This window comes from Xenopus tropicalis, chromosome 9 (genome assembly GCF_000004195.4).
Source record: "Xenopus tropicalis strain Nigerian chromosome 9, UCB_Xtro_10.0, whole genome shotgun sequence".
NCBI lineage: Eukaryota > Metazoa > Chordata > Amphibia > Anura > Pipidae > Xenopus > Xenopus tropicalis.
This window is the reverse complement of record NC_030685.2, coordinates 70,265,591-70,277,854: the sequence shown is the minus strand read 5'-3', so window position 1 is coordinate 70,277,854 and position 12,264 is coordinate 70,265,591. Positions and strand designations below refer to the sequence as shown.

Below are 12,264 nucleotides of genomic sequence, written 5' to 3'. Positions count from 1 at the left end.
GATGAGCGAATCTGTCCCATTTTGCTTTGCCGAAAAATTTGCGAAACGCAGAACGGTGAAAAATCCACGAAATGCATTTGTGACTTTTTTTTGCCATGCTATTTTTGACGTGACTGCTACTTTTTTTGATGCGCAATGAATTTTTTCATGGTGGATTTTTGCTGAAATTTCACTAAACAATTCGACAAGGCGAAATGCGTGAATTCACTACGAATCCATGCCTGGCAAAAAAAATGTGCTCATCGCTAGCCAATTTATTAAAATGTAGCTTTTTGCAAAGCTTTTATAATTTAGGGGGCCAATTTATTAACATTCAAATTCGATTTTTTCTTTTAAATTGGAGTTTTTTCAGTGTCTGAACACACCAGCATTTAGGGCAAACATCCTGTAATAAATACAGAATTTTTGCTTTGAATAGAACATTTTTACAGGTACACAAAGAAGCCAGGGCAGCGCATATCAACCTTTTGTGTAATTACAATATTCCATTTAGTGCAACTGACCCCCTGACATTGGACACTGGCAAGGGAAAATATATCAATATGTATCTACCCCTTTATTTTTACTGGCACAGTTTGAATTTTCCCACATTAATTTTTGAGTGATTTTTTCCCCAAAAAACTTTTCAGCAGATGGTAAAAATAACTTAAATTGTTGAATATGAAAAAAATACCAACTCGTATAGAGATTCCCAATGGAAAATTTGTACTTGCACAATTAAAAATACAATATTAATAAATAACTAGTGATGAGCGAAGTTTTTCACCAGGCATGGATTTGCAGCGAATTTCTGCATTTCGCCACTGGCAAATTGTTTTGAGAAACTTTAGCAAAAATTTGCCACAAAAAATTTGTTGTGCGTCAAAAAATGTCGCAGTCACATCAAAATAGGCACGGTGACGTCAACTTGAGCACGGTCGCGTCAAAATAGGTGCAGTCGCGACAAAAAAAGTCACGCACGACAACCCCATTTAGCTCATTTTTCGCCGTTTCGCGAATTTTCCAGTCATTTTGCAAATTTCCCGGCAAAGTGAAAAAGGACAAATCTGCTCATCAATATAAATAACCAAAAATAAAAATGTTGGCTAAAAAACACAGGGCTTTGATTAATTAGTCCTTGGGCATGATCTCATGATCACACTCAGGAGCAAAGTCTTTTTTATGCCACTCCCCCCAAAAAAATGGCTGACTTGCTTTATTTAGCAAAGTCATCATTTCACATGCTTGGAAATATTTAATATATTTTAGTAAATAATTGTTTGCACCTTAGAAACAATTGACCTCCATCTTTATGGCCATTGTCGATTTATTTCAAACAAAATCTAACATTATTTTTACTTCCACTGTGCTATTTCTTTCATGATACATAGGTAGTTGTGAACGCCCTGATTGGAGCTATTCCATCTATTATGAATGTGCTTCTCGTTTGCCTTATATTCTGGCTCATCTTCAGCATCATGGGAGTAAATTTGTTTGCCGGCAAGTTCTACTACTGTGTTAATACTACAAGTGGTGTACCGTTCCCTGCTACAGATGTTAACAATTACTCTGATTGCCGCATGTATATTAATACCACTGGTGCTGCCAGATGGAAAAATGTAAAAGTGAACTTCGACAATGTGGGTGCTGGGTATCTTGCCTTGCTTCAAGTGGTAAGTAACTTTTTTACACTTTTCTATAGTAAAACTCAACCCAAAAATGGTATTGGATAGTAAAAGAAAAGTAATTCTTAACAACTCTCCAATATGCATTACATTTGTTTCAATACTTTGTAAATGGCTATCGAAACCAGTATCAGAAAAATGTACTAAATGGGAAAAATTTGCTGAAATTTACAAAAAATTTCACCTAAGGCATTGGAGTCAATGGACATTTTTTCTCACGTCAAATGCATTAAAGTCAATGGTTGTTTTTTTTCTCATGTCTATTACATTGGAGTCATTGGTTGGTTTTTTTGTCATACCAAATGCAATTAAGTCAATGTTAGTTTTTTCTTGTGTCAATTCATTGCGGTCAATTAGTGTTTTTTTGTGTATTGGAAAGTCTTTCAATATACAAAGAAAAAAAGTTGTGGGGTAAACATAATAATGATATTATTTGAATCCCAGCTAGTGATGAGCAAATCTGTCCCGTTTCGCATCGCCATAAAATTCACGAAACGACAAGAAAATTAGCGAAACGGCGAAAAATCTGCAAAACGCATTTGCCGCACAGTTTTTTATTTGTCGCTCTCGTCTTTTTTGTCGCCCGGGTCTATTTTCTGTCACCCGCATCAATTTTTTTGTCGCCTGCACTTTTTTGATGCGCCCGTGCCCAATTTTGACGCAACCGCACCTTTTTTCTGACGCGACTGCGCCCAAATTGCAGTGACTGTGCCCAATTTGACACGCAGCAAAAAAATTCCACGCAACAACAAAAAATTACACACGACTAATTTTTCCACGGGGAGTTTCGCGAAACAATTCACAAGGGCGAAATGCGGAAATTTGCTGCGAATCCATGCCTGGCGAAAATTTTCGCTCATTACTAATCCCAGCAACACAAGTGTCATCTGGTTGAAAATCCAGTCATGTAATATACAATATGCAATCAATATTTTCAGTTCTCTGTAGAATGACTAAAAATCCATTTAGTACTTTTACCTACAGTGGTGTTTAGGCAAAGATTAATAGAAAAATCTATCAATTTATATATAATTATAAATAGCTGTTAAGCAGCATTTTTATTGGTGACTATTTTTGCATCTGTGATTGAATTTGGGGACTACTTTAGAGAGCTAGAGGGCGCAGTGGGATAGTTTATAATAATACTGCAATCTGTACATGTACATGAGTTTGTGTAATATACGCACACACTGTTCTCTCTTGTAGGCTACCTTTAAAGGATGGATGCCTATTATGTATGCAGCAGTGGATTCCAGAGAGGTAATAATATTATATTAAGATGTATTATTATTATTTATTTATTTTCATTATCCTGTTTTCTGGATAAGGGATCCATCTGTTATTTGGATCTCCATATCTTACGTCTTCTAAAAAATCATTTAACCATTAAATAAACCCAATAGGGCTGTTCTGCCCCCAATAAGGGGTAATTATATCTTAGTTGGGATCAAGTACAGGTACTGTTTTATTATTACAGAGAAAAGGGAATCATTTAACCATTAAATAAACCCAATAGGGCTGTTCTGCCCCCAATAAGGATTAATTATATCTTAGTTGGGATCAAGTACAGGTACTGTTTTATTATTACAGAGAAAAGGGAATCATTTAACCATAAAATAAACCCAATAGGGCTGTTCTGCCCCCAATAAGGGGTAATTATATCTTAGTTGGGATCAAGTACAGGTACTGTTTTATTATTACAGAGAAAAGGGAATCATTTAACCATGAAATAAACCCAATAGGACTGTTCTGCCCCCAATATGGGGTAATTATATCTTAGTTGGGATCAAGTACAGGTACTGTTTTATTATTACAGAGAAAAGGGAATCATTTAACCATTAAATAAACCCAATAGGACTGTTCTGCCCCCAATAAGGGGTAATTATATCTTAGTTGGGATCAAGTACAGGTACTGTTTTATTATTACAGAGAAAAGGGAATCATTTAACCATTAAATAAACCCAATAGAGCTGTTCTGCCCCCAATAAGGGGTAATTATATCTTAGTTGGGATCAAGTACAGGTACTGTTTTATTATTACAGAGAAAAGGGAATCATTTAACCATTAAATAAACCCAACAGGACTGTTTTATTGTAAGCAGTATAAGGATATTTCTGAATTCTGCTAGATACTGACCTGAGTAAACTTTATTCAAAGTTTGTCTCTACATAACATCAGTCAAAGGGGCCGATTTACTAATCCACGAATGGATCGAAAGCGTCCGAATGCGTTTTTTTCGTAATGATCGGTATTTTGCGATTTTTTCGTAAATTGTCCCGACTCTTTCGTAGCCATTACAACTTGCTCGTAAATTGTCGTGACTTTTTTGTAGCCATTACGACTTGCGCGAATTGTCGCAACTTTTTCGTAGCCGTTGCGCCGAGTACGAAAGTTTCAGATTCATTCAAGCTTCAGTATCGTGACTTTCCTTGGGCCAGGTTGTGCAGAGTGCCATTGAGTCCTATGGGAGGCTTCCAAAATCATGCAAAGTCTGAAAGGTTTGCCCGCCGTTTCCGAGCGCTCAGTACGAAAAAGTCGCGACAATATATGAGCAAGTTGTAACGGCTACGAAAAAGTTGCGACAATTCGCGCAAGTTGTAACGCCTACAAAAAAGTCGCGACAATTTGTGCAAGTCGTAACGGCTACGAAAAAGTCGTGACGGCGACAAAAAAATCGCAGAAAATACGAAAAAATTGCAAAATGTTTGTTTCCAATCCGATTTTTTCCCATTCGGATTCGTGGATTAGTAAATCTCCCCCAAAGTGTGGCTGGGTTTCCCACACAGAAATTGTATGAACCAGCAAAGTTAGATTCAGCATTCAATCCAGAATTCATTGTTGATATTGCTAATTAATTATGCTTTCATTTCACAGATAAATGAACAGCCCAAATACGAAAACAATACAACCATGTACCTGTATTTTGTAGCCTTTATCATTTTTGGGTCATTCTTCACCTTGAATCTCTTCATTGGTGTAATCATTGATAACTTCAACCAACAGAAGAAGAAGATAAGTCTTTTATTTTATTATTCATCATACTCAAACCTCAATTTCCATGAAGAATTTATAGAATGTTCCAAGTTTTCTTGCTTTAAAGAAATGTGTGGGATAAAATTAATATCACTGCTTTGTAAAAGCCCAGGTGTAACCTAGCTTTACAGTATTTATTAATATTATTAGCATGTATTTATGAAGCACCAACATATTCCTTAGTGCTGTACAATAAATACATTAATGGCTTATTTATCAATTTTTGAGTTTATGAATTCGAGTTTGTTTTTCTAAATCGAATAAATGTGCTTATTGAATACCCGCTTATTTATTCATATGGTAAACTCGTTCAAATAAAGCACTTGAATACCTAGAATTTTCAAGTTTAAAAACCTGAATTAAACTTAAAAACTCAAATATCTCAAATTGAAAATATGGCTTGACTTTGCCATTGATTTCTATAACTTTTAGATGGCGAAGTTTTTCAGTTTTTCAAACTGTGAAAAAAAAACCAAAATGGAACATTGTTAAATCACCCCTAAATGTACAGATTTAATTACAAAGCAGCCAGTAACAAATACAAAAGTAAAAGAGGGCCCTTTATAGCTTAACATTTATAAGTAGAAGGGGTTGAGACACAAGGTGTGAAAATGGGCAAGATCAGAAGTAAGCAAGGTGAGAGATGTGGCATAAGGTACTGGTATGGGATCTGTTATCCAGAATGCTTGGGACCTGGGGTTTTCTGGATAAGGGATCTTTCCGTTATTTGGATCTCCATAACTTAAGTCTGCTAAAAATCATTAAAATATTGAATAACCCCAATAGGACTGTTTTGCCTCCAATAAGGATTAAGTATATCTTAGTTGGTATCAAGTACAGGTACTGTTTTATTATTACAGAGAAAAGGGAATCATTTAACCATTAAATAAACCCAATAGGGCTGTTCTGCCCCCAATAAGGGGTAATTATATCTTAGCTGGGATCAAGTACAAGGTACTGTTTTATTATTACAGAGAAAAGGGAATCATTTAACCATTAAATAAACCCAATAGGGCTGTTCTGCCCCCAATAAGGGGTAATTATATCTTAGTTGGGATCAAGTACAAGGTACTGTTTTATTATTACAGAGAAAAGGGAATCATTTAACCATTAAATAAACCCAATAGGGCTGTTCTGCCCCCAATAAGGGGTAATTATATCTTAGTTGGGATCAAGTACAGGTACTGTTTTATTATTACAGAGAAAAGGGAATCATTTAACCATTAAATAAACCCAATAGGGCTGTTCTGCCTCCAATAAGGGGTAATTATATCTTAGTTGGGATCAAGTACAGGTACTGTTTTATTATTACAGAGAAAAAGGAATCATTTAACCATTAAATAAACCCAATAGGACTGTTCTGCCCCCAATAAGGGGTAATTATATCTTAGTTGGGATCAAGTACAGGTACTGTTTTATTATTACAGAGAAAAGGGAATCATTTAACCATTAAATAAACCCAATAGGGCTGTTCTGCCTCCAATAAGGGGTAATTATATCTTAGTTGGGATCAAGTACAGGTACTGTTTTATTATTACAGAGAAAAGGGAATCATTTAACCATGAAATAAACCCAATAGGACTGTTCTGCCCCCAATAAGGGGTAATTATATCTTAGTTGGGATCAAGTACAAGGTACTGTTTTATTATTACAGAGAAAAGGGAATCATTTAACCATTAAATAAACCCAATAGGGCTGTTCTGCCCCCAATATGGGGTAATTATATCTTAGTTGGGATCAAGTGCAGGTACTGTTTTATTATTACAGAGAAAAGGGAATCATTTAACCATTAAATAAACCCAATAGGGCTGTTCTGCCCCCAATAAGGGGTAATTATATCTTAGTTGGGATCAAATACAGGTACTGTTTTATTATTACAGAGAGCAAAGAAATAATTTTTAAAAATTAGAAGTATTTGCTTATAATGGAGTCTATGGGAGATGGCCTTTCTGTAATTCGGAACTTTCTGGATAATGGGTTTCCGGATAATGGATCCCGTACCTGTATTGCATTTATCAGTTATGCTAATCTAAATTATGGCAAGTTTCTCTGAAAAATGTGTTTTAAGAGATCAGTGAGTTATAGTAGTCAATAAATTATATGATGAACTTAAATCAGAATTTTGTTTGCAAGTGACATCAATCAAAGTTTGGATTCAAGTTTTTTTGTGCTTAAAACCCAAAAATTTGAATTAAGGTTTCTGAAGCTCAAAAGTCTGAGATTTATTAAGTGCAAAAAATTTGAAAAACTTTGCCATCTAAAAGCTGGTGATTTCATGTGTCCATGGGGGTTGTTCTAGCTAAATACAAGTATAAGTTATTATTAAATATAAGTCATTTTTTTCAATTCAAGTTTTAATTATCCTAAAAAGTAGGTAGACATATTGAAAAGTCAAGTTTTGTAATAAATAAGGGAACATTTGAGTTTAGTGAGTTTTCACATTTTTTAAGTATTAAACTAATTTTAATTTTGATTAGTGAATCTGTCCCATTTCGCTTCTCAGAAAAATTCGCAAATCTTTGAAAGTATTGTGCGGCTAAATAAATTGTAGCACATGGCAAAAAAATTGTGCAACAACTTTTGGACACGGACAACAATTTTTGACCACGCTGCAAATTTTTCCACAGCAATTTTTTGCTAAAAAATCTGCCAATGGCAAAAAGCAGGAATTTGCCGTGAATCCGTGCCTGCCAAAAAAATTTGCCCATCACTAATTTTAATAAATAGGCCTCCTTTTGACTAGATATGAGGAGTGAAAGACAGGGCAGAATCAAGTATAACCCCAAGGCACTGGGCCTGGGAAGATGGGATGATAATAAAAGTAGGACAGATGGATTCCCTGCAAAAGTTTTGGCAAATTGACCCCTTCAGAGTTAGTCAGAATGGTATTGCTCAGAAGCATTAAAAGCACATTGATGAATTTTGGTTTGACTAACAAGAACCTTTTCTTCATCTGACATGCAAAATATCCCATTGCTTAAAGGAGAAGGAAAGGCAAAGTCACTTGGGGGTGCCAAAATGTTAGGCACCCCCAAGTGACTTTAATCGCTTACCTTGTACCCCGGGCTGGTGCCCCTGTTAGGAGAAAACAGCACCAGCCCGGGGTAGCTGTAGCGATTCCTTCCTCCTACTCGCGCTGCAGCCAATTGTCCCCGACAAACGCATGCGCAGTAGAGCGAAAAGCCAACTTCTCTGTTAAAGTTCCGCTATTCACTCTACTGCGCATCGCGAGCAATACAGGAAGGAGGAAGCACTCGCTACAGGTACCCCGGGCTGGTACTGTTTTCTCCTAACAGGGGCACCAGCCCGGGGTACAAGGTAAGCAATTTAAGGCACTTGGGGGTGCCTAACATTTTGGCACCCCCAAGTGACTTTGCCTTTCCTTCTCCTTTAAGGGTTTTTTGAAACCATAGTTTGCTCCCACGAATGCCACAATTTAATCCTTAATATAAAAACAATTTGTACTTTCACATGAAGAAATCTAATCATTTTGTTTTCTAATATTTTACCTAGGGGGCCAAGATATCTTCATGACAGAGGAACAAAAAAAGTATTATAACGCTATGAAAAAACTGGGCTCCAAAAAGCCTCAGAAACCCATTCCAAGGCCTGCGGTAAGATTTTAGATATTGTTCAGTAAAAACTATTAATGCAATAGAATCTTCTATTGAGAATCCTACTTGTTCTGTGTGCTCCCAGCTCTTCATTCTCTCGCTGAAGGGATTGGACACATTTTTTCCTTTTGATGTTTGTCACTGTTCTCCACTAGTGATGAGCGAATCTGTCCCGTTTCGCTTTGGCAAAAAATTCTCGAATCTACATAAAAATTTGTGAAATGAAGTGAAAAATTTGCAAAGCATGGGTGTTCGTGTTTCTTTTTTGACACGCATGACTTTTTGTTTTTTTCACGCCCATGTTGATTTTTTTACACGGTGAAAAAATCCGCCAATGGTGAAATGTGGAAATTCACCACAAATCCATGCCTGGCAACAAATTTGAGAATAAAGTTACATTAAAAAAAGCATGTTTTGTGTCACAGTTGTTGTCTTCCTTTTTTTGCTGTTGAGCTGCGCTGTGTGCAAATTCCACATAGGAAATTACTGCATTTCACTGCTCCTAGTGGTCTAACACATTCTAACTACCGTATTTTTCGCCGTATAAGACGCACTATTTCTTCCCCAAAACTGGGGGGGAAAAGTTAGTGCATCTTATACGGCGAACTGCGTCTTCCTCTATGTGCCGCGGCTCTCTGCCGCATCCTCGCTTTTATAAGGTTGCGCCCGTGCGTACTGACATCACACTCACAGGGCGCAACCTTATAAAAGCACAGAAGCAGCTGGGAGCCGTGGCATAGAGAGGAAGACATCACGGGAGGCGGAGGCCACTGGGGGGAGGTTAGGGGGGAAATGGAAGGTGCTTGGGGGCCCGGGGGGGAAGCTGAAGAATGCTGGGGGTGCCGTGGGGGAGCTGGAGGATGCTTGGAGGCCCTGGGGGACGCTGAAGGATACTTGGGGGGTCATTGGGGAAGCTGAAGGATACTTGGTGGGGGCCCTGGGGGAAGCTGAAGGATACTTGGGGGGGCCTGGGGGAAGCTGAAGGATACTTGGGGGGGCCTGGGGGAAGCTGAAGGATACTTGGGGGGGGCCTGGGGGAAGCTGAAGGATACTTGGGGGGGCCCTGGGGGAAGCTGAAGGATACTTGGGGGGGGGGCCGTGGGGGAAGCTGAAGGATACTTGGGGGGGGCCTGGGGGAAGCTGAAGGATACTTGGGGGGGCCCTGGGGGAGGCTGAAGGATGCTTGGGGGGGGCCCTGGGGGAAGCTGAAGGATACTTGGGGGGGCCCTGGGGGAAGCTGAAGGATGCTTGGGGGGGGCCCTGGGGGAAGCCTCATTATGTGCGAGCCCAGAGACAATTAACTTTATACAGTTGATATAAAATATTTTACTACAGTATTTGGTTCAGAACCTTTTTTTTTCTAGATTTTCCTCCTTTAAAATTGGGTGCATCTTATATTCCGGAGCGTCTTATAGGGCGAGAAATACGCACGTCAAAAAAATTATGAAAAACCATTTTTTTTTTTTAAACACAATATTTTCGCTGTTTCGCAAATTTTTCACTGTTTAGCAAATCTTTTCAAAGATTCGAGAATTTTTCTACGAAGCGGATCGGGACAGTTTCACTCATCACTAATTCTAAATAATTGCCAACTTTATCGGCTTTGATAAATGGGTCAATTTGTTAAAACAGAACTATGAAGAAAATGGCTGTAAAGATCAGGAAAGCTTCGATAAATCCAGTAGGATTCCCCGGTTTGATCTCTTATAAATCAGCCCCAGGGTGTTTGTGTTAATAATGTTGCTAACAATAATTATAACTTTATTAATATTGTCATTATTTCAAGAATATGACTCCATTTCAAAAACCTGCAATTTTTTTCAGCCTACTAAATATATTAGGGCTGATTCACGTGTTCATTTTTATCGCACTCTTTTTTGCGTTAAAATTGACGCGAAAATTAACACGTGATTCGCTACAGTATTACCGCATGCGTTAAGTCGCATATCGCATGCGTTAAATTCCGTGCTACCGCATGCGTTAATTTGCGCGCCGAAATTACACTAACGCATGATTCACAAACACTCTAAATATCGCATTTGTCTGTGCGAAAATTAACCCCTACTTGGAGCAGGCGGTAATTATAGAAAAGTACAGTTCATGAGCTTTTGGCAACACAATATGGACTTTACAGTGGGATTTATTCAAGTCTGTGTTGGCCCCAGAGTGATGCAGCCGCCAGTTTGCAGGGAAATGGGCATTTTCAGTACAGTAATTTTCCGAAAGTAATGGTGTGTATGGCTAACATGGCGGGCGTTTTTTTACACGCGGCAAATATTTGTACGCGCTGCATTGATTAGCACGCGTTCCATCAAATACCGCATGAAAATAGTCTTTGCGACTAAAATAACGCAAGCAGCATTGCGCGTAAATTAACGCAAGTATCCTTTTACTGAATCGTGCGTTAAGACACGAAAAATTAGACGCGATAAAAATTTAAACGCATGCTATAAATAACGCACATTGGGCCCGATTCACTTATGTCCGAAATAAGGAGTGCTATTTATAGCATGCGTTAAAAATCTTATCACTTCTTATTTTTCGCTCGATTCACTAAAAGGACACTTGTCATAATTAAGAAGCGATGTTCTTGGTGTTATTTATCTTGCGACGACATATTTTCAAGCAATGTGCTGCGTAATATGTTGTGCGCTGCGTAAAAATAAGAAGTGATAAGATTTTTAACACATGCTATAAGTAGCACTCCTTATTTCGGACTTTAGTGAATCGGGCCCAATTTCTCGACCTTTAGTGAATCAACCCTATTGTGTGTCCTTCAGTAATTTTTTTTTTTTTTTTGCCTTCTCAGAATTGTTGCCAGGGATTGATCTTTGATTTTGTAACAAAACAAGCGTTTGACATCATCATCATGATCCTTATCTTTCTCAACATGGTAACAATGATGATTGAAACAGATGACCAGAGTCAAGAGATGGAAATGTACTTATACAGGATCAATGCTGTCTTCATCATCCTTTTCACGGGAGAGTTTCTCCTTAAACTAATTTCTTTGCGACAGTATTACTTTACTATTGGCTGGAACATTTTTGACCTGGTTGTCGTCATCCTTTCTATAGTTGGTAGGTTTTTTTCAATGAGATTGCAAAAATGTTTAAAGGGCACGTTGATTTTTACTCCTTTTAATCTTATTAAAATTACATATATTTTTGTATATATTATATATTATATTATATATTATATATATTTTTTAAACTAACATAACATTTGAAATATCTGTCTGAGGGTCAGCAACAACCCACAACCAGAAAGCAAACTTATTTTTCGAGAACAGATTGTTGTCATTATTGCTATTATAATTAGTGATGAGCTAATTTTTTTTGGCAGGCATTGAAAATTTGCAGCGGAAAAGTTTGTTGTGCAACAAAAAATGTTGCATTCGCATCAAAATATGCATGGTCGCTTCAAATTGGGCTCAGTTGCATCAAAATGGGCGCGGTTGCATCAAAATAGGCAAATTTTTCGCCTTTACCCGAATATTTTGCCAAAGTGAAATGGGACAGATTCGCTCATCACTAATAATAATATATCACTTATATTTCCGTTCAAACTCTTACACAATTATTTTCCAGTCTGTCATTCAAAATGACTACCCGGTCACTAGGCGCAAAAATAGAGACCTTAAACCAAACAACGATTTCAAATTGGTGACTGTCCCTTTTAGTTAACAATGGGATTGCCATGAGATTTCAAGGAATTATAAAAACAGTTGATATGTGTAGATCTGTTTTGGGTTCAATGTTCCCTTAAGTAATTTATATATATATATATATAGAGAGAGAGAGAGAGAGAGAGGGAGAGAGAGATAGAGAGAGAGATGATAGAGATAGAGAGAGAGAGATAGACCCCATATCCCCACCCCTTAAACCCCCCCATTCCCATATAATGACCCCCTCACCCCACCCATTACACCCTCTACCTGCTTTGGCAATGCT

The 12,264-nt window shown here is 37.7% G+C and overlaps 1 protein-coding gene across 2 annotated transcripts in view; it reads left to right on the top strand.

Annotated features, from left to right (window-relative positions):
* The window catches only part of scn2a (sodium channel, voltage gated, type II alpha subunit), a 161,118-nt gene that overhangs the window by 146,187 nt on the left and 2,667 nt on the right, over positions 1-12,264 (top strand). For both annotated transcript variants that reach the window (XM_031893392.1, XM_031893391.1), the window contains 5 exons: positions 1,371-1,652; positions 2,871-2,924; positions 4,539-4,676; positions 8,207-8,311; positions 11,121-11,391. In XM_031893392.1, the coding sequence (XP_031749252.1) occupies positions 1,371-1,652; positions 2,871-2,924; positions 4,539-4,676; positions 8,207-8,311; positions 11,121-11,391 (850 nt within the window). The remainder of the gene's footprint in view (positions 1-1,370; positions 1,653-2,870; positions 2,925-4,538; positions 4,677-8,206; positions 8,312-11,120; positions 11,392-12,264) is intronic.